The following is a 20,766-nucleotide window of genomic DNA, read 5'->3' as shown; positions in this document are numbered from 1 at the left end:
GGATGCTTTAAATTGATCAAAAGCGATGATAAAGGCGTTTCTAATGTTACAAAAGATTTCTGTTTCAAATACATGCTGTTGTTCTTCAGAACTTTATATTCATCAAAGAAACCTGAAAAAGTTCTACTCAGAAGGGCATAATAATAATATTAAAAATAAATGTTTTTGAGCAGAAAATCAGAATATTGGAACGATTTCTGAAGGATTGTGTGACTAGAGTAATGATGATAAAAATGAGCTTTGAAATCACAGGAATAAATTCAATTTCACAATATATTCAAATAGAAAACAGCTATTTTAAATAGTAAAAATATTTCAAAATTGTACTGTTTTGCTGTGCTCTGGATCAAATAAATGCAGGCTTGGTGAGCAGAAGAGACTTCTTTAAAAACACATTACAAATCTTACTGTTCAAAAACTTTTGACTGTTAGTGTAACTACTAAATTTACAATGGATGGACATTAAACTGCTGAAAAGCAACATAAAGAATAGCATAAATGAAAATAGTTTGCTGGCCTTGGTCTTTCAGCTTGTTCCTGGTCTGCTTGCTGATTTTAAAAGCACTTTTCACTCTGAGCCTAATTTTGTAGTCTTGTTTATCATAAATAGGCTAACATGCTGCATCCGAATGATTTCATAAAGCGTCGTATGCTCACTCCGCCGACATCTGCAATTATTCACACTGGAGTGAATTTGACAGCCTTTGAATTGGTTTCAAAAAGAAACGTTGCAATGGCTTTATTGTTGTCTACTGCCATCTATTGTTCAACGTCTGGAATTAATAGAGTAGTGCTACTATTGAAACACAACACAGATGGCTTTGTCTGGATCACTTATTTTGCTTCATTGTCTTTTCTCAATTTTGTCCACGTTACATAAATGCATCTTCTGTTTGAAAAAAAAAAAAAAAGTAAGTAAAGAGAAAAACAGTCTCATCACTTTAGGTGGGGTTCACAGTGTTGACACGTTCTTTGAACAGACTAGAGGACTAACAATTTCCAATCACCATGGATTTGTACAATCACAACAGGCTACATATCACAACAACAGATTCTTTTGTATGTCTGGTAGTCAAAGGCAACAGCAACTTGCTAACTTATTTTGAAGTCTTTATACCACTGACACAACTTCATCAGCCGTTTGGTGTTTGAGAGTCGCTGACATTTAAACCTGAACTTAGGCGAAAGAGTAACAGATGAATGAGACCACAGATCTTCAGATATGAAACTCCCTTAATAATCACAAGTTTTTATGCTGTGTGAACAGGTTCAAATGTTAGGGATTTCCCACCATCAGACGTCAAATGAAGCGCCGTGGAGAATGAATTCAAAATTTGACTGAATTCTACCAGACATAACACAATGACCTGGATGTATAAACATTTCACAGAGACTTTGTCTAAGGCATTAAAGAAAGATGGTCCATTTTCAAACACATTTTTCTTTTGTTTGAAAACCCAAACAGCCAGAGGCCACTAATGCAACAGGAAAACCATGAGATAACAACAGTCTGAATTGGCAGTATTGAAGTTCTTAGTGGTAGATGATGTCTCTTTTTAAGGCATTTCATTTAGTCTTATGCAGTCACAATGAATATTAGAATGTGGTAGAATAAGTCGGGTTGATCCTTTTTGGTGCTTGACGAACTAAGAAGCAGCAACACAAATTACGAACAACATTGCCTCCTTATTGGATCAGAGGAAAGATTAGAAAGCCACCCAACACATTATGTTACATACTTACTGTATCTCCACAGTCACAGACACATCGCAGAGTTCAGTCATTTCGTCCCGCAGCCACTATGAAACTGATTTCGCAACATCACAGTTTTTATAAACGTCACCGATTATTCAACATCATATGATAAAATAGAGGGCAGCACTTTTTAAAATTGAACCATAATAACAGAAAATCATATTAGCACCTCATTTGCAGGCTGTCTGTTTCTGTATCTGACACGAGAAAGGAAGCTCTCATTATTTACAATGGAGTAAAATGCATACATTCATGTTGCTATAGTGGATCACATTCTTAAAGGAGAAGTCCACTTCCAGAACAAAAATTTACAGGTGATGTACTCACCCCCTTGGCTTTCAAGATGTTCATGTCTTTCTTTCTTCTCCATAGAATAGACTGTTATGGTGTCCCGAGTTTGAACTTCCAAAACGCAGTTGTAAACGATCCCAGCCGAGGAAGAAGGGTCTTATCTAGCGAAAAAAAATATTATTGAAATACTTTTTAATCTCAAATGCTCGTCTTGCCTTTCTTTCCCTGAACTCTGTGTATTCTAGCTCAAGACAGTATGTCGAGAAACTCCAACTGTATTTTCTCCCTCAACTTCAAAAATAATTTCAAAATCATCCTACATCGCTGCAGAAGCACCAACCCAGTGTTTACAAAGTGAACATGCAAAGATGATCAAACACTCTTAACAAAAAAGGTAAAACAGCGATATAGGACGATTTTGAAGTTAAGGGAGAACATGAGATGGGAGTTTTTCAACATTCTGGTTCTCATGAACCAGAACAAAACAGTCCAGGCAGAGTAAGACAAGACGAGCGTTTGACATTAAAAAGCATACAAATTGTATTATTTTTTATGAAAATAACCTTTCGTTTCGCTAGATAAGACCCTTCTTTCTCGGCTGGGATCGTTTACAACCACATTTGAGATCGTTTGAAGCCATATTTAAACTGCTTTTTGTACGTTCAAACTCAGGGCACCATAGAAGTCCACTATATGAAGAAAAATGCTGAAATGTTTTCCTCAAAAAACAATTTCTTTACGACTGAAGACGGAAGGACATGAACATCTTGGATGGCAAGGAGGTGAGTACATTATCTGTAAATCTTTGTTCTGGAAGTGGACTTCTCCTTTAATCACATTCGATGAAACAATGGAAATGGAGCACATAAAAAACCTGATTTTGTGTAGAAATCAACCGACTCTGCTGCCTAGTGACTACTAATTGTTTGAACAATCAAGCATGGAAGAATCCCACATCATTTAGTGGGTAGGTGTGAGCGCCCTGGAATGTTTTGACAGGAAGGAATAAGGATTATATTCATACACAAACCACGTTAACATCATGTAAGTGCTGCGATGAGCCGATCCGGAGGGCTCACTCCATGATTTAGTCCCCCAAACCATTCTGCGAGCCCTTCAGATAGAGCTCATCCTGAGAGAGCTGCCCGTCATAGCTCTCCATGTATAAACTACCACTGCTGCTGCTACCGCTGCACCCGTTGCCCAGGAATGTGCCTACGGCCCGGCCCTGCCGCGCGTGCCCTACTGCATCGCTGAAGACTTTGTTTATCTGCTCCTCGGAGGGCATCCACCAGTCAGGATTAGAAGCACAGTGCATCCGGATAAACTCTGTGAGAGGGAACGCCACGGGACAGAGATGGATGAGGGAGATGCGTGCATAATTATCACACTGATAATCTGATTAAACTAAAGTTTTAGCTCAGTACCTCTGAGACATGTAACCTTGACGGGGTTGAGAGGTCTTCTCTCCGGCCCCGGTTCCCCTGTGTGTACCGAACGTTTCCTTTTCCCCAGACCGCACGAGTATTTCAGCTCATCTGTGGTGAACACGAACCGGATAAGGTAACGCAGGAGCCGCCGGCCATCTTTTTTTGAGGAGTTGACCGCCTCGTCCCACTGCTTATTGGTGATGAAGAGAGGATAGTTCCCCAGAAGCTGTTTGCTGCCCTATTTAGAGAAGATTATGAGATTATAAATTTTAGAGGGGAAGAAATCTTTAATGCTGTCTTTAATCTTTAATGCGCTTTAATGCTGCACTAAATATTGTACCAGAAAACAGGCAAATTTAATATAAAGAAGTGAAACTTTACTGGGAAGAAAGATTCTGTTGCTTTAAGTTTTATGTAATTGTGATATTTTCATAACCCCAGATTAGACTTCAATTTGACTGACAGTTTCAGTTCTTTTTTCACTGCTAATAGTTTCTTGCATAAACCTGTATGTGGTTTTCCATGACTATTTTTAACAGCACTGAAGGTCTTTTGTCAGGCTCACCTCGGTAAGTTGCTCTTCAGGCTGGGGCTGCACAAACTGGTTGTAGTGCTGGAGAACAGTCTTAAAAAAGTCCAGGACATTCTGGCAAGGAGCTGTTAAAGACAAAACCAGCAAAACTTGTTGGCTGATGAACTTTTAATTTATTTTAACCATCCAAGCTAAGCTTTTGTACATAAGCCAACACAATATGAGTGCACAGAGTATTTTTAAATACATTTTTTAATCAATATATTTTTTAAATCAATAGCAGTTTTTAATAACTTCAGTAATAACTTCAATAATTTCCACTGCAAATTTCAATTTCAACTGAAATCTGTTTTCCCTCTCTCTATGTGACTATGCATCAATACAATCTTTTATTTTATTGTTTAAATGATAAAAATGGATCAAATTTAAAGACAAATATTACTACTGCAACAATAGTATTATACTATAAAAAGAAGTATTTAATAATAATAATAATTTTATTTTAGGGAACAACAATACACTTTACAATAGTAATATATGGCTTCATTTCTTATAAAAAATTATATTTTTATTAAGCAAGGATGCTTTAAATTTATCAAACGTGATGATTGTTTTATAATGAAGTTTTATAATGTTACATTTATTTTTCCAAAGATTTCTATTTAAGATAAATCCTCTTCTTCTGGACTTTCTATTCATCAAAGAAACCTGAAAAAAATAATCTCAGCTGTTTTCAACATAATAATAATAATAATAATAATAATAATGACAATGTTTTTGAGCAGCAAATCAGAATATTAGAATGATTTCTGAAGGATCATGTGACTGGAGTAATGATGCTAAAAATGCAGTTTTGAAATCACAGAAATAAATTACATTTTAAAATATATTCAAATAGAAAACAGTTATTTTAAATAGTAAAACTATTTTTAAATTGTACTGTTTTTGCTGTACTTTGGATCAAATAAATGCAGGCTTGGTGAGCAGATGAAACTTCTTTAAAAAATATTAAAAATCTTACTGTTCAAAAACTTTTGAATGGTAGTGTATATCTCACAATATAGTTATTTTTGCTTTAAATTTGCTGTTATCAAAAATTTTTGATAACAGAAATTTTGTAATTCTTATCATTAGTGTCAATAACACAAAAAACTACTAGCCTAAACTAAAAAAAAATAAAAAACTCAAGCTTACTGAAGACAAGTAATCAGTAATTAAATAAAAACAAGAAACTAATTACAAGTAATATGACAAAAAAAACTACAGTACAACAAATAAAGAAGAAATACTACATACATTGTATAGAGAGTAATCGAATGTATAAAAACACTGCATATTCTTCACTGTGTAAATTAAATATATATTTAATCTTATTAAAGTGATTTAGTCAAGAGCAATGAGAGATTTTCTTTCTTTTGTTGTTTGATTAACATGAATGACAGACAGCAGGAATATTACACTTTAAGAGCTGCCTGGATCCAATATACTGTTACATGTGTATTTTCTTTGTCAGGTGTTTGCTTTCACTTGGACAGACGGACATTTTGACACACACACGTGTGTGTATTTAACTGTTCAAGGCCTATAAAGCAGCAAAAATAACTCTGTTCAATATTGCCACACTCAATGAGCAATATTTTCATGCGCAATCACTTAAAATCACTTGTTTTTAAACCACAATGCTTAAAAACGTGTGCAGACGGTACATTTTCATGACAACGTAGCACAGCAATGTCATGTGAGTGTCTAACCACGATACCGACCGACAAATTTCTACCGGTTATTCATGTCTACCAGTGTATCACCCCTACTACTGACCTTTATTTTGGCTTACTTTTGAACTTCTCTCTTGTTAACAACAGATTTGAAAACAATTTTCTTTACAAATTTGTGTCTCCAGCAAGGTCAGTAAATATTAAGGGAACGGCCTGAACCTCTGTGCACCTTTAAAAGCTTAAGATAGTAATAATGATTCTGTAAAATTGGATAGATAAATAGATAAGATATGAAATATTCTTAAAATGTAATACCTGGTATGTTGTCCAGTTTGTGTCTCAGTTCCTCGTTTTCCTGCTGTAGACTAAGAACCTCCTGTTCCAGCTCCATACATCGTGGACAACAGCCTTCCTCCTCATCTTCCTCTGGCAGTGTGGACGAGGGATGTCCGTATGACTCAGAAGGTGCTGGTGAAGCCCAGCCGCCTAAGTTCTGCCTCGGGGACCCTGATGCTGCCGGTTCAGGCTCTACCGGGCGGCACCGTTCACTGTCTGATGACTGAGGTCCAGAGAGCAGGTAGTTCTGAAGCGACTCTGTGAAAATCCGGAGGAAAGCGGAAGTCTGCTGCTGGTTCCAGTGGTTGCCCCGTTGGGTCTCCTCAGCTGTGTTCTCCAGGGACGAGTCCTCCGACCTGGGCTTAGAACCGAGCCTCTCTCCTGGAGACAAGCAGCTGTCCTCCTGTTTTATGAGAGCGGAGATGGAAGAGGATGGAGGGACGAGGGAAGGCTGGGGATCAAGAAGCCGTCCGTTGCTGTTGAGGAGGCTGAGGACGCGACTACACTGCTGGGCAAAAGCATCCAATATGAGACGGTTTTCTGAGGGGAGATCGAAATTGCACATAAGTATGCAAGTATTGCAGCATCAGACTTCATTTAATTTTTTATATTCAAATTATAGTAAAACATTTTTATACTACCACTTGTACAGTTGAGGTCAAAAGTTCACCCCTCCCCCCCTTTCCAGAATCTGGAAAATGTTAATTATTTCACCAAAATAAGAGGGATCTTATAAAATGCATGTTATTGTTTATTTAGTACTGACCTGCTTAAGAAATTTCACATAAAATCTGTTTACATATAGTCCACACGAGAAAATAATAGTAGAAATTATAAAAATGACCAAGTTCGAAAGTTTACATACACTTGATTCTTAATACTGTGTTGTTACATGGATGATCAACAGCTGTGTTTTTTTGTTTAATGATAGCTGTTCGTGAGTCCCTTGTTTGACCTGAACAGTTAAACTGCCTGCTGTTCTTCAAAAAAATGCTTCAGGTCCCACAAGTTATTTGGTTTTCTAGCATTTTTGTGTATTTGAACCCTTTCCAACAATGACTGTATGATTTTGAGATCCATCTTTTCACACTGAGGACAACTGAGGGACTCATATGCAACTGATGCTTCAGAAGGAAAAACCACAGATTAAGAGCCGAGGGGTGAAAACTTTTTGAATTTGAAGATGAGGGTAAATTTAACTTATTTTGTCTTCTGGGAAACATGTAACTACCTTCTGTAGCCTCTGAAGGGCAGTACTAAATGAAAAAATATGCTATTTAGGCAAAGTAAGAAAAATGTACAACTCTCCATTCTGTTCAAAAGTTTTTACCCCCAGCGCTTAATGTATCGTTTTTCCTTCTGGAGCATCAGTGAGCGTTTGAACCTTCTGAAATAGTTGCATATAAGTCCCTCAGTTGTCCTCAGTGTGAAAGGCTGTAAACCAGGCTGTAAACAAACATTTTTACGATGCTGTTTCACTGCTATTTTGATGAGCATTTGTGGTTAAAAAGTATATCAGTTTTTGTTTTTAATCAGAAAATGACTGATCGTTTCACTTGATAAGACCCTTATTCCACAGCTGGGATTGTGTAGAGCCCTTTGAAGCTGCGCTGAAACTGCAATTTGGACCTTTAACCCATTGATCCCTATTAAAGTCCACTACATAGAGTAATGTCTTCCTTAAAAACCTTAATTTCTTTGCGACTGAAGAAAAGCAAACATCTTGGATGACATGGGGGTGGGTAAATTATCAAGTAATTGTTTTGCTGAAAGTGAAATAATCCTTAAATTTACTATCCCTTTAACATTTCATCCTCAATATTTATGTGTCTTTATGCGCTCTATTTTTGCTTTTTTGTTGCGTCCTTCGTGTCCTCTGTTTGCACTTTCCATCATTTTTATCTTTAAATCTGCAACTGCGTGCCTACAGATTTAGGAGATAAGGATGCCGTGAGTCTGTGCGCACACACGCAACTCATTTACACGGTGTCACTGTTCTAATAAACACTATTCCTATCATCCAAATCCTCTAAATATGATGAGAAGAAGCAGAGAGATTAATAAAAGGAAAATGCTGACCAACCAACCGCATACAATTACTCTGTCTCCCCACAGCCTTCTGGCCGCGCCCAGATGCAGAATCTTAAGAGGATGATTATGAATTTGCCACCCTCACACAAAGACACAGGGCAGACAATTATCAGCTCAGGCAGTCGCTGTGGCACCCGTATGACTGACGGGCGCGAGCCTCCGCCGTCGCCTGGATGTGTCTATCAGGCTTAAGCAGATGTGGCCGTTTATTAACATGCGCAGCATCTCTGTTTACCCCCAGCAAGATGGATTTGATATCATTCTCCTCTATCTTACCCTCTCCCTCCTCCTTCGCTGCTGTCGTTCCCTCTCCATCCTTTCACTTCCCCTCTCTCCTTCTCTCCCTCCCTCTGTTATGCCACGCAGAGTGAGCCTCATGAAATTTCATTAAACACAACATGTGCCGCAGAGCCAAATTTATGAGCCACATTTGTTTTAATCACAATCCCTTTGGAGGAGCTTTTAAATGCAATTTGGATTATTGCACTGATCTCAGAGCTGTGTCCTTGGGTGTCTATGGCTGCTTTCCCCAGGGCTAGAAAGATGAAACCATTAGCATTGTCTGATTGTCCAAAAAAATCCCTCATGTATTCTTTTGGAGTGGATATTCCATAACAATAAACTAAAAAGGGCTCGGTGTGAAATTAGAATGCACTGTTTACACAAGCAGGCACTGTGAACTCTGATCTTCATTTGAAAAATCTACTGCGTTTCCAACAAGTGCAATTAATATTTAGTGAACAGCCTGAAGCCCTTTTAATGATGCCCAGGTGAATTTCAAAATGGACTCTGCATGTTAAACACTGCATCAGAAAACCAGAAGGTTGCAAGGTTGATCTTAAACCTTCCCGTATCCAATCTAATAACTCATCTGGAGAAAAACAGATCAGCTGAATACAGACACCGAGGCACCCTGTTGTATGATAATAGCACAACTTCTCAATTTGTGAAGGCCTGAGGCTCCGCTGAATGAAAACGAACTCTTGCAACAAGCACTTGAAAAACAATTACTGAAGTTGACAAGTTTAGGTGAATCAGAGAGCTAGTGAGAAAAACAAGATGCTTTATACAAATCTGCGCTGGAAGCATCTTAACAAAAATTTGACAGTACTTGATGAGAAAAATTTATTTTTATGATAGATGATCAGCATTCACATTTTATTGTAAAACTCTACATTACCTTTATCACTGATACCCATTATAGATTTCTCTTTTTAGGCATTATGAGAGATTTGAGAGCAATTCAGAAATTGTGTCGACCACTGATTCATGTAAATATACAGCGGACAGATTCACAATGTCATCTCAATATAACAGACAGAACATTTTATTCCTGGAGCAATAGTAATTCATGAAATGTTCCTGTTATTATTTTAGGGTAAAAACTGATTTGAAATGAAACATGTGGACAATGCTTAAATGAGTCGGCGTCATTTGGGCGTGGGTCCCAAGTTACATTGAATAATTGCATTATTCGTAAAAAAAAAAAAAAAAAAAAAAAAGAAAAAAACACCCCAAAGTTAGGCAAGTGTTCAGCTTCGTGATGGATAAAAGTTTCTGAGGCAAACTTGCTCACTTACCTGAGCTGATTCCATAGGTGCAGTCTGGAGACTGGTGGCTGAGCTCGGCGCGACCCGCCGGGTATCTGCCGGGCTCCTGGCCGGCGACCCTCCTCTGGCTGCCAAATGATGCCGCCGCCGCCGCTGCTGCTGCTGCCGCCGTGGCGCTCCCCGCTGATGCCGCGCTGGATGTCGCGACTCTGCTGCTGGGCCTGATTTCGCAGGGGAGCCGGTGCTGCTGACTGCTGCTGATGGCGAGGGACGCTTGCGGAAGCGGCACACGCTGTGAATACTGCTGCTGCTGTTGCTGATGATGACTGAGATGATGAGGATGGTCTCCGAGCTGCGGGATGTCCACCATTGTGGGTCTGTCATATCTCGCCTTGCCCGCCGCGCGTTTGCTGGGGAAGGTCTTGAGGGAGCTGTACGGACTCCGCTGCTGCTGCTGCCTGCAGATTTTGGGCGCAGAGAGACCTTCGTCCGCCGGTAGCATCTCCTCCTCCATCTCCCTCGGACTTGAGTGTCGTTCTGTCCCGGTCTGGTTAAATCAGTTGTGCCAGTGCCTCGCCGCCTTGCTCTGTGTCTCAAACACTTCTAACTCTGTCTGAGATACTCAGAGGGTGGGTGACTTTACTGACAAGTCATTGCTCCAATCCCCTGGCGGTAACAGCACGCGCTGGCTTTCATTCTACCAACAGGGGAATACCGGCGGAACCCGTACGCGCCTCCGCCGCTCGGTGTGTATCTGTGGCTTGTGCTCCCATCAGTGGGAGTGTCAGATGAGAGAGGTGCAAGATGATATAAAGAGGTGAGCGCGATGCCTCCATGTTTTCTCGCATAGCCATGTTGTCTTTTATGGGGGTTATTTGTTTGTATGGTTGTTAGTTTGTTGTTTTTAGTCTGAACTGATTGGAAAAAGAACTTTAGGACTTGTCAGAAATACAAATGTAGCCTAGATGCAAATATAGGCTAGATACTTAAAGGGACATATCACCCAAAAATGAAAACTCTGTCATCGTTTACTCACCATCATGTTGTTCCAAACCTGTATAACTCTATTATGTGGAACGCAGAATTGGGTATTTTAAAGAACTGTGGTAAGCAAACAACACTGGAGCCCATTAACTTTTACTCTATGGACAAAAACAAGTAAACAAATACACTGAGAATTTTCTCTGAATATGTTCTACTGAAAAAACAAAGTCAAACAGTTTTTAGCATTTAGTTTTTCAGTGGACTATCCATTAGTTGGAAGCAATGCATTAAATGAGTTTTAAAAAGTTATATGAGCAAGTATGTTTTATGTGAATGGAAGCGAAGTTGTGGGATATATGTGACCCTGGACCACAAAACCAGTCTTAAGTAGCACAGGTATATTTGTAGCAATAGCCAAAAATACATTGTATGGGTCAAAATTATTGATTTTTCTTTTATGCCAAAAATCATTAGGATATTAAGTAAAGATCATGTTCTATGAAGATATTTTGTAAAATTCCTACTGTAAATATATCAAAACTTAATTTTTGATTAGTAATATGCAATGTTAAGAACTTTATTTGGACAACTTTAAAGGTGATTTTCTCAATATTTTAATTGTTTTGCACCCTCAGATTCCAGATTTTCAAATAGTTGTATCTCGACCAAATATTGTTCTATCATAGCAAACCATACATCGATGGAAAGCCTATTTATTCAGCTTTCAGATGATGTATAAATCTCAATTTGGAAAAATTGACCCTTATGACTGGTTTTGTGGTCCAGGGTCACATATATTTATACAACAGTTACTCCTGGTCCTCAGATCTGATTGATCTTAGAGTTTTTCCAGCTGTGCGATATTGTACTAGTATCAGCATGGGAAAAGTTTAACTGTTTGTATCATTCAGCTGGCAGCATTTTCTTAGAGCAAGCATCAATGGCAATGTAGTTTCAACAGGTTTTAGGCAAGAGTGTATTTACGTTTATCTATAAAGATAGCGCTTATTTCAAAATTTGCTTCTACATTTTTGGATATGTGAGCTCCAAAGCGTCAGCGGCCATTCAGTGGTTATGAACCTGCTGAGAACAACTATACCTCAGCCAGTTTTTTTCTGGAATTTGCAGCTGGCTCTAATATCTCTATAACATGACTAACATGAGATAGAAGTAGTTTTGGGTATATCTAATGGTCTCGTTAATCTGTATTTGTTCCAGAGCAAATATTTTTAGCTGAGAGCAGAGCAAAGTTAAGTTTCACTAAACACTTTTGGCCAAAAGCAGTTTTATTTGTCTTTTTTGGCTGGATTAACATTGAAGACAAAAAGCAGCTGTTAAATTAGGCTGTGGTCATAATTTAAGACATTTAAGACATAATGCACAAATCCAATATAATGATACATGTCTAATTTCTTTCTCAACTGTTCATGTTCACTTAAGACTGTTTTCAAGGATGCTTGCCAAAAAATGTGGCATAATTTTGTATGCACAGTTGAAGTCAAAAGTTTACACACACCTTGCAGAATCTGCAAAATGTTCAGTTTACCAAAATAAGAAGGATCATACAAAATGCATACGTATACGTATACGTATATAGTCCACAAGAGAAAGTAACAGTTGAATTTATAAAAATGACCCCAATCAAAAGTTTACATACATGTGATTCTTACTACTGTGCTGTTACTGTGAATGATCCACAGCTTCTTTTGTTTAGTGATAGCTGTACATGAGTTTTTGAAATCCATCTTCTTACACTGAGGACAACTGAGGGACTCATATGCAACTATTACAGAAGGTTCAAATGTTCACTGATGCTCCATCAGTGAGCATTTGAACCTTTGGTAATAGCTGCATATGAGTCCCTCAGTTGTCCTCAGTGTGAAAAGATGGATCTCAAAATCATACAGACATTGTTGGAAAGGGTTAAACTACAAAAAATGCTGAAAAACCAAAGAATTTGTGGGGCCTAAAGGATTTTTCTGAAGAATGGCAGGCAGTTTAACTGTTCGGGACAAACAAGGGACAAACAAACAAAACAAACAAACAAACAAAAAAAAAAATCACAGCTGTGGATTATTAAGGTAACAACACAGTATTAAGAATCAAGTATATGTAAACTTTTGAATAGGGTAATTTTTAAATTTAACTTATTTTCTCTTGTGGACAATATGTAAACGTCTTTTATGTGAAATATATTATTCAGGTCAGTACTTAAAAAACAAACAAACATGCATTTTGTATGATTATATTTCAGTAAAATTTTCTGCAAGGTGTATGTAAGCTTTTAGGATACAACCTATGGCTGTATCGCTTTCCTACTTATGTGATATTGTTCTTTTTGTTGTCTAAAACCTAAGTAACTCCGTATTAATAACTCACTTTTTCATACATAATTTAATTGCTGAATATTAGCCTTTGAATCACAGAACCGTTGAAAAGGGGAAATAATGAATATGTTGTCAACAGATGGTCTTTAAACCTAACTATGTGATAGTTACATAAGCCTCCATAGATATGTCATATATGCAAAACTATGTATAAACAGGGAAGTAAGCTTCTGCTCTAGAAGAACACTATGTTTTACAAAAAGCAACAATGGCCAGAAGAGGGCGCCAACATGAAACTAATTTAAAGGCAAACTCTTCTCACCCCTTTCCAAACGACTGAATGACACTTTTTTTTTTTTTTTTTTTTTTTTTTTTTTTTTTTTAAAAAAGGTGCTAAAATCAAAATAAAGCGATGCCATAGAAGAACCATTTTTGGTTCTACAAAAAAAAAAAAAACATTAAGTCAAAGGTTCTTTAAAGAACCATCTATTTCTTTCGCCACAAAGAACCTTTTGTGAAACAGTACGGTTCTTCAGATGTTAAAAGTTCTTTATGGAACCATTTAGACATTTAGGCACCGTAAAGCACCTTTATTTTTAAGAGTGGAATACAAGGATAATTATGCAAATGTAAATATAATTAATTAACTGACCAAATTCATTGAAATTAACCAATTTAATCTGAAAGACTCCATGCTATTAAAAATAAAAAAAAAAACTTTAAGGAATATCTTTCTATTAAAGATGTTGGACACATAATACAATCAGGTTCATATGAAATTCTGCTGTCCATCTTACGTTCCCCGGGCAACATCACACAGACACCAGCTACATGAATGCGCACGTCAGGCCGGCCAGCTGCGTGCGCGTCATTGAAACGGAGCGGGTGCGAGTCTAAAACAAACTTACTAGAGTAGCACATTTGAAAAGTGGCTTCAGTCAGACGCGCGGCTCTGTGTGTGTGCAGTCAGAACAACTTCTTAGGGGAGAACTGCAAGACGAGAGTGTGTTTACCAGTCTTTAAACGTATAGGTGACAGTTTCTTATTTTACATCCAGATGGATAACAAAACCATTCTGAGTAGTTTACAACGAGACTGATATGTCAGTAAACACCGGGAGCGGATGAAATGCGGATAAAATCATGGAATTTCTGGAAGTGATATTTTAATACTGGATGATTCTTAATTTTGGATTTGGACAACAACACCTGGATTTAACTCTAGTGACTTTTAAATCTTATGAGCTGATGGAGTATTTTCCTAAATCATTTCAAGTTCGTTTACAGCTCGCTTAACCCAAAGACGGCCAGTTTATCAAGCGCGCTCTGTTTGCGGAACTGGCAAATTAAAGCGCATCTTGCCGGTATGGTACGCCTGCTGAATTGCCTAGTCTTGGGGTATTTGACATGGAATCTGCGAATATCTGATGCCCGGGGAGAGTACTGTCACGGCTGGCTAGACAGCAGTGGGAATTACCATGAGGGCTTTCAGTGTCCGGAGGACTTTGATACGGCGGACGCGACGGTGTGCTGCGGGAGCTGCTCGCTGCGCTACTGCTGCGCTGCCCCGGATGCGCGTCTGGATCAGGGAACCTGCACGAACGACAGAGAAGTGGAGAACAACACGCAATATGCTGCCCGTAAGATACAGTTAACTCATAAACCAAAAAAAGTCTTAAAAAAATAAAGCAATACAATAACAAAAAGATAAAAGAGTAGTCGTTATATGGATATGATGAAGACAACTGACTGAAAAAAAACATGCTGTAAAGTTTCTATCCTGGAAAGATATTACCTACAAAGTTCAGTAGTGGAAGTAGTTTAATCCAACTTTTAACTATTTTGAAGTGTTTGCACAACGATTGTGTTTTATGATAAGCAGTAGGCTAAATAAACTACATGACTAGTTTGGAATAGGGATGTCAAATTAAGCCGTAATGACATCTGGTTGAATTACGTATAATGGTTTACTTGTTGCCAGCAAAATGATCACATTACAGAATGTCATAACAGGATTATGTGATATTTTAGGTCTTAGGAATGAAGTATTGCGCAATGTTTTTGGCTACTCAGATAAATTACACAGGGATTTCAGTATGTCGGCACCTGTTATAATGTCTGACAGTGCAGAGCAGAGGTTAACCTGACACACCTGCACACTCACTGGAGAAAATCATCGCATCAGTAGAACTTACTACTACAGTTTGGCCTTTCTACAAGTTGCCAGACTGAAATTTAAATTCAAAATTGTAATCATTGCAGCCCGTGAATTTGGCACCTCTGATTTCAGTTAAACATTTACGGCAGCGATTTTTCTATTTTAGATTTACAAGAAAAGTAATTTCTCATTTAATCTTCAAGCCTGTAACCTATATGTTCACAATGATGATGTTTTAAGGTGAAATCCTGAGGATGAACACAAACTAAATATATTTAAATCAAAAGTATATTTTTATAAAGGCTACATTAATAGTTTAGATACAACCCATTAACTAATTTGTCTGATCTGATGATGTTTCTTTCTCACTCCACCTAATACACTGATCTCAGCTGCACGTATATAGGAAAAGTAGTTGTGCTTAATGACTGTTATTATGTTGGTATCTGATCATCAAAACTGGGTTACACGGTTTGTTTTTCTCAATATAATTAAGAATTCAGTTTACACAGGATTCAGCTGGGTACACAAACACATTTAGGTGCATTGTACAGCCTTAGCCTCAAGCAAACAGATGGAATACACTACCAGTCAGAAGTTAGATTTTTAATGTTTCTTAAAGAAGTCTCTTTTGCTCACCAAGCCTGCATTTGGTTGATCCAGAGTACAGCAAAAACAGTAATATTTTGAAATATTTTTACTATTTAAAATAAGTGCTTTCTATTTGAATATATTTTAAAATGGAATTTATTTCTGTGATTTCAAAGCTGAGTTTTTAGCATCATTACTCCAGTCACATGATCCTTCAGAAAACATATCAATATTCTGATTTGCTGCAAAAACATTTATTGTTATTATGTTGAAAACAGCTGAGTAATTTTTTTCCCTTTCTTTGATGAATAGAAAGTTCAAAAGAACAGCATTTATCTGAAATAGAAATCAGTTGTAACATTATAAATATCTTTATCATCAATGGTATAGTGTATAATGTTACAAAAGCTTTTTATTTCAGAAAATCCAGAAAAAATGTGTGCAACTATTTTAAATATTGATAATAATAATAATAATAATAATGATGATAATAATAAATATTTCTTAAACAGCAAATCAGAATATTATAATGATTCTGAAGGATCTTGTGACTGGAGTAATGATGCTAAAAATTCAGCTTTGAAATCACAGGAATAAATTACATTTTAAAATATATTCAAATAAAAGTTATTTTAAATACTAAAAATGTTAAAACTGTACTGTTTTTTTCTGTACTTCAGATCAAATAATTGCAGGCTTTGTGAGCAAAAGAGACTTCTTTGAATATTTTGAGTATGTAAAACAAAAGCTCTTGCCAATTTAGATATTGAAAATGTTTATTTTGAATAAATTACAGTGTAAAGTAAGAAGTTCACCAAAGAAAAATGGTTACAATATTTTTTAAATTATAGTAATAATTTTGATATTCTTTGTGCTTTTAATTTTTAAAAAATTAATATTCTCTACTAACCTTTCAACTGAGTAACAAGTAATTACTAAAATATTAAGCAACAACTATTAAACATGATCAATAAATTAGGATGTTAAAATGAAAACTGTTTTTTTAATGAATAAGGTTCTTCAGATTATTGTTCTTTACACTAAGAAAAAAAGGATCTTTTAACAACTGTTCACTTAAAGATTCTTTGGAGAACTAGCATTTGTTTTTCTTTGGCATCACTGTAGAAAAACACCTTTTGGACCTTTTATTAAAAAATAAATAAATCAATTAAGGAAGTTGCAGTCTCTCTAACCACCTGTGCCATTTCTCTCTTTCACAGAGCCCATCTATGTGCCCTTCCTGATGGTGGGCTCCATCTTCGTGGCATTCGTAGTGGTTGGTTCTCTTGTGGCCGTGTACTGCTGCACCTGCCTGCGACCCAAGCAGCCCACACAGCAGCCCATTCGCTTCTCACTGCGCAGTCAGGGTGAAACCATCCCCATGATCCTCACCACAGCTCCTCCCAGCCTGCGCACGCCGTCACGCCAGTCCAGCACGGCCACCACCAGCTCCAGCTCAGCGGGAGGAGGCAGCTCAGTCCGTCGTTTCTCCCTTGGCCGGGGTGACGGGCTGGGACAGTGTTCGCAACAGCAGCTCTTGATGGTCTCATCATCCACGGCCTCCACTCCTGTGTCCGTGGCTCCGACGCAGCCTCTATTGCCTCCGCCTCCTCCCCCACCCTACACCTCCCAGCAGGCCCTGCAGGGCCAGCACACGCACGCTCACAGCCAGTTACAGCTGCACCACCAGACCCTGCAAAGCTCCGGGTTCCTCCTGCCACAACAGTACTTCTTTCCCCTGCCGCAGGAACCGTTCTCCACAAACAAGGGCTTTGCTGACTTCAGCCAGAGCTGACCTGGGGTGCTGCTCAAAAGGAAACGGACACCAAAGAATCTGTCGTTCACAATGCCGTTGTTGTAGACTCACATTACAGGGGCTCCCGTTCAAGGAAATAGGCACTAATGTGTCTTTCAGCAAGCTCGACTGGCACTTGTGAGACCGCAGCTGGAATTTAAGATGGTGAGATAGTTCACTATCAATTTGACAGACACTCAAGTGCTGGATGGAACATGGACGCCTACTTCAGAGCACCTAAATCTACATCTGATCATACCTCGTATGCACTTTCAGTCTGCTTATTTGATGATAGACGTCTAATTTTTTAAAAGTCCACATGGTCAGTGAACATTTAGCCTCTGTATTTGAGAAAATTTGATATATACTGTATAGACATTAAAAAGGAAGGACTGAATAATATGACAATCTGAATCCCATTGTATGAATGGGGGCTTTACAGAAAAGATCTTATTTTTCCAAAGGGTCAGATTAAAGGTTTAGTTGCCAGATTGAGACAAAAATTGTTAATAATGTTTAAAACAGGCATTCATCATGCGTATTCTTGCTTATAATACATAGAGTATCAGTCACATAAGGAAAAGGTTAACATCATGTATAGCAACCCATGGGAAAACCTCTGTTTTTAATGTTTGGAGAGCATTCATTCTTCAATTTTGTATAATTTGTAGCAATCTGAAAGCCATTATTGGCTCAGTTTCAGATTACGTTGGCAACTCAGTTTGTTATATTTGATATGAGACGTTTTGTAAATGATCAGGTGTATCTAAATGTACAGAGCAGCTGCAAGCACATCATGTGAAGAGACGGGCTTCAAATAAGTATTACAGTCTCTAACCAACAGTGTTTTTAAGCTAAATTAAACAGTTTTATCTTCCACCTGTGGTAAGTTGGTCTCATCACTCTGTAGTGCATCAGATATTCACCTTTCTCCTGAGTATCCGATGAGCACCGCAATGATACAGTTGAAGTCAAAAGTTTACACACACCTTGCAGAATCTGCAAAATGTTAATTATTTTACCAAAATAAGAGGGATCATACAAAATGTGTTATTATTTAGTACGTTTACATACAGTACACAAGAAAAAATAATCATTGCATTTAGTAAAATGACCCTGTTCAAAAGTTTGCATACATTTGATTCTTAATACTGTGTTGTTACCTGAATGATCCACAGCTGTTTTTTTTTTTTTTTGTCCGTTTAGTGATAGTTGTTCATGAGTCCCTTGTTTGTCCTGAACTATTGCAGAAGGTTCAAATGCTCACTGATGCTCCAGAAGGAAAAACAATGCATTAAGAGCTGGGGGTGAAAACTTTTGAACACAATGGAGATGTGTATATTTTTCTTATTTTGCCTCATTCTTTTTGATTTAGTACTGCACTTCAGAAGGCATAGGAGATAGTTACATGTTTCCCAGAAAACAAAATAAGTTAAAATTACCCTGGACGTCAAAATCAAAAAGTTTTCACCCCCGGCTCTTAATGCATCGTGTTTCATTCTGAAACATCAGACAGCGTTTGATCCTTCTGTAATAGTTGCATATGAGTCTCTCAGTTGTCCTCAGTGTGAAAAGATGAATCACAAAATCATACAGTCATTGTTGGAAAGGGTTTAAACACACTCAAATAGCAAAAGAAAAACTACACGATAGTGTTTTCACGACTTTCAATCAAAGGAAAAAAATTGAGAGAGACTGATATCGGCAGTCAGAAGAGAGAACAGTGTCAAATTTGCCGTCCCTCCCATAGACGCGGCATTAGAAACGCCCTCGCATAGCGTTAACTAGTTTTTTTTGTAACTTGATGAAAAGGTGGTATAATACAAGGTATAGTGTTATAAATGTACATACATATTTTTAAAAATCAAAATATAAACTTGGATTTATGATGATGATGACCGTTGAAACGCGTCATCACAGGCTTGTGAAAAGGGTCCACAGTGATGAAACTATGGTGCCGTGTGCTTTTAAAAACATTTTCATAGGTTTAACGTTATATTATCGGTTGGAAATACGTTAATTTGACTAGAAACACCACAGACGGAAACGGAAGCGACGCTTCAGTCAGGCGAGACATTCGGGTTCAGGAAAAAGATGGATAAGAACATTCAAGAAATCGTATGACATCACTAACATAAAACGTTCCATCTTAGAACAGGCTGATTGAGAATTTGTTAAATTCCAGTATTCTGTTACCCAAGACGGGAAAACTTGTTTTAACCTATGGACTAATTCTTTCTAGGGACACAGCCGTGGATACATTTACATCAAGTGCGGCCAATATAAATAAACGGCTGTTATTAAAATATGGCACAAGATAACAATGCCATTAATGTCACTAACCAACAGAACAGTCAGAATGATAAATCTAAACTACAGGGGATGTCATCTATTTGACGTATCTCCACCTTTTCCTGTTTAGATTGATATCGTGTTCTGTTTAATGCCACACACGATGAGCAGCTTTCCCAAAGAAATGCCCAAAGAAAAAGTCTGTACAATACAAGAATCACAGAAAATGCCTGATGCTTAATATACATACACTGCTGTTTAGTTCGGGGTCAAAGTGTGAAAGAAATTAACTATAAATTGATTAAAAAAAAAAAAAAAAAAAAAAAAAAAAAAAAAAAAAATCAGTCAAGACATTTATAATCTATTTATAATATGAAGATTTCACAATCTCCACAGAAACATCCAAGTGATCTTAAAAAAAAAAAAAATTGTGGGATACATTGGGTGTTCATGGGAAGTGCTGGGACAGAGTTATGATTAAACAGTATAAACAGATTTTGGTGGCTGTAAACAAGACATTAAAATACATTTTAACACCCTAACTGCCCTTTAAAGAGGATTGGCAGTCGACATATTCAACAAATGCTGAGCAGGCACTCTGTGGAGTTTTAAAAGAGGACGTGTAATCCAAAGCATTAAGAGTTTACTGTCTTTTTAAGTCATAAACATCGTAGCAGCCAGAAGCAGAGATTTATGCATGTAGGGAAGTGTTTGCTAAAGTATAATTTAATGCTTGTGTAAAGAAAAGTTTGAAATGCATTGGTCTAGACAGGAAATAAGCTTTTGGAAGTTTATTGTATGGAAACAAAACCGTTTTTTGCCAAATCATGACTGCGTTCAATGAATCCCCAATGGAGAATCATCCTATCTGTACTGCAAATACACCATGCAATATATACGCTATCAGAAGTTTTTGAACA

The 20,766-nt window shown here is 37.5% G+C and overlaps 2 protein-coding genes across 2 annotated transcripts; one reads left to right on the top strand and one right to left on the bottom strand.

Moving 5' to 3' along the window:
* Positions 1-887: 887 nt before the first annotated feature.
* LOC127175816 (BEN domain-containing protein 4) lies at positions 888-11,109 on the bottom strand. The gene is made up of 5 exons (XM_051127097.1): positions 9,731-11,109; positions 6,039-6,599; positions 4,042-4,133; positions 3,474-3,714; positions 888-3,375 (listed from the first exon to the last, which is right to left on the bottom strand). Exons 1-5 carry the CDS (start codon positions 10,212-10,214, stop codon positions 3,134-3,136), a joined length of 1,620 nt encoding a protein of 539 aa, XP_050983054.1. The 5' UTR covers positions 10,215-11,109; the 3' UTR covers positions 888-3,133.
* A 2,670-nt stretch (positions 11,110-13,779) lies between these two features.
* Positions 13,780-18,184, top strand: shisa3 (shisa family member 3). Its single transcript, XM_051127135.1, has 2 exons — positions 13,780-14,650; positions 16,980-18,184. Exons 1-2 carry the CDS (start codon positions 14,377-14,379, stop codon positions 17,552-17,554), a joined length of 849 nt encoding a protein of 282 aa, XP_050983092.1. The 5' UTR covers positions 13,780-14,376; the 3' UTR covers positions 17,555-18,184.
* Positions 18,185-20,766: the final 2,582 nt, after the last annotated feature.

This window comes from Labeo rohita, chromosome 14 (assembly GCF_022985175.1).
Source record: "Labeo rohita strain BAU-BD-2019 chromosome 14, IGBB_LRoh.1.0, whole genome shotgun sequence".
Classification (NCBI taxonomy): domain Eukaryota; kingdom Metazoa; phylum Chordata; class Actinopteri; order Cypriniformes; family Cyprinidae; genus Labeo; species Labeo rohita.
Note: the sequence above shows the minus strand (reverse complement) of the source record. Positions and strands in the feature narration are given on the sequence as shown.

Coding starts and splice junctions, on each gene's coding strand:
- LOC127175816 (XM_051127097.1), bottom strand. CDS start 10,214: ATGGAGGAGGAGATGCTACCGGCGGACGAAGGTCTCTCTGCGCCCAAA. Junction 6,600..9,730: donor CACCTATGGAATCAGCTCAG/GTAAGTGAGCAA, acceptor ATCTCCCCTCAG/AAAACCGTCTCATATTGGAT. Junction 4,134..6,038: donor CAAACTGGACAACATACCAG/GTATTACATTTT, acceptor TGTCTTTAACAG/CTCCTTGCCAGAATGTCCTG.
- shisa3 (XM_051127135.1), top strand. CDS start 14,377: ATGGTACGCCTGCTGAATTGCCTAGTCTTGGGGTATTTGACATGGAAT. Junction 14,651..16,979: donor CAACACGCAATATGCTGCCC/GTAAGATACAGT, acceptor TCTCTTTCACAG/AGCCCATCTATGTGCCCTTC.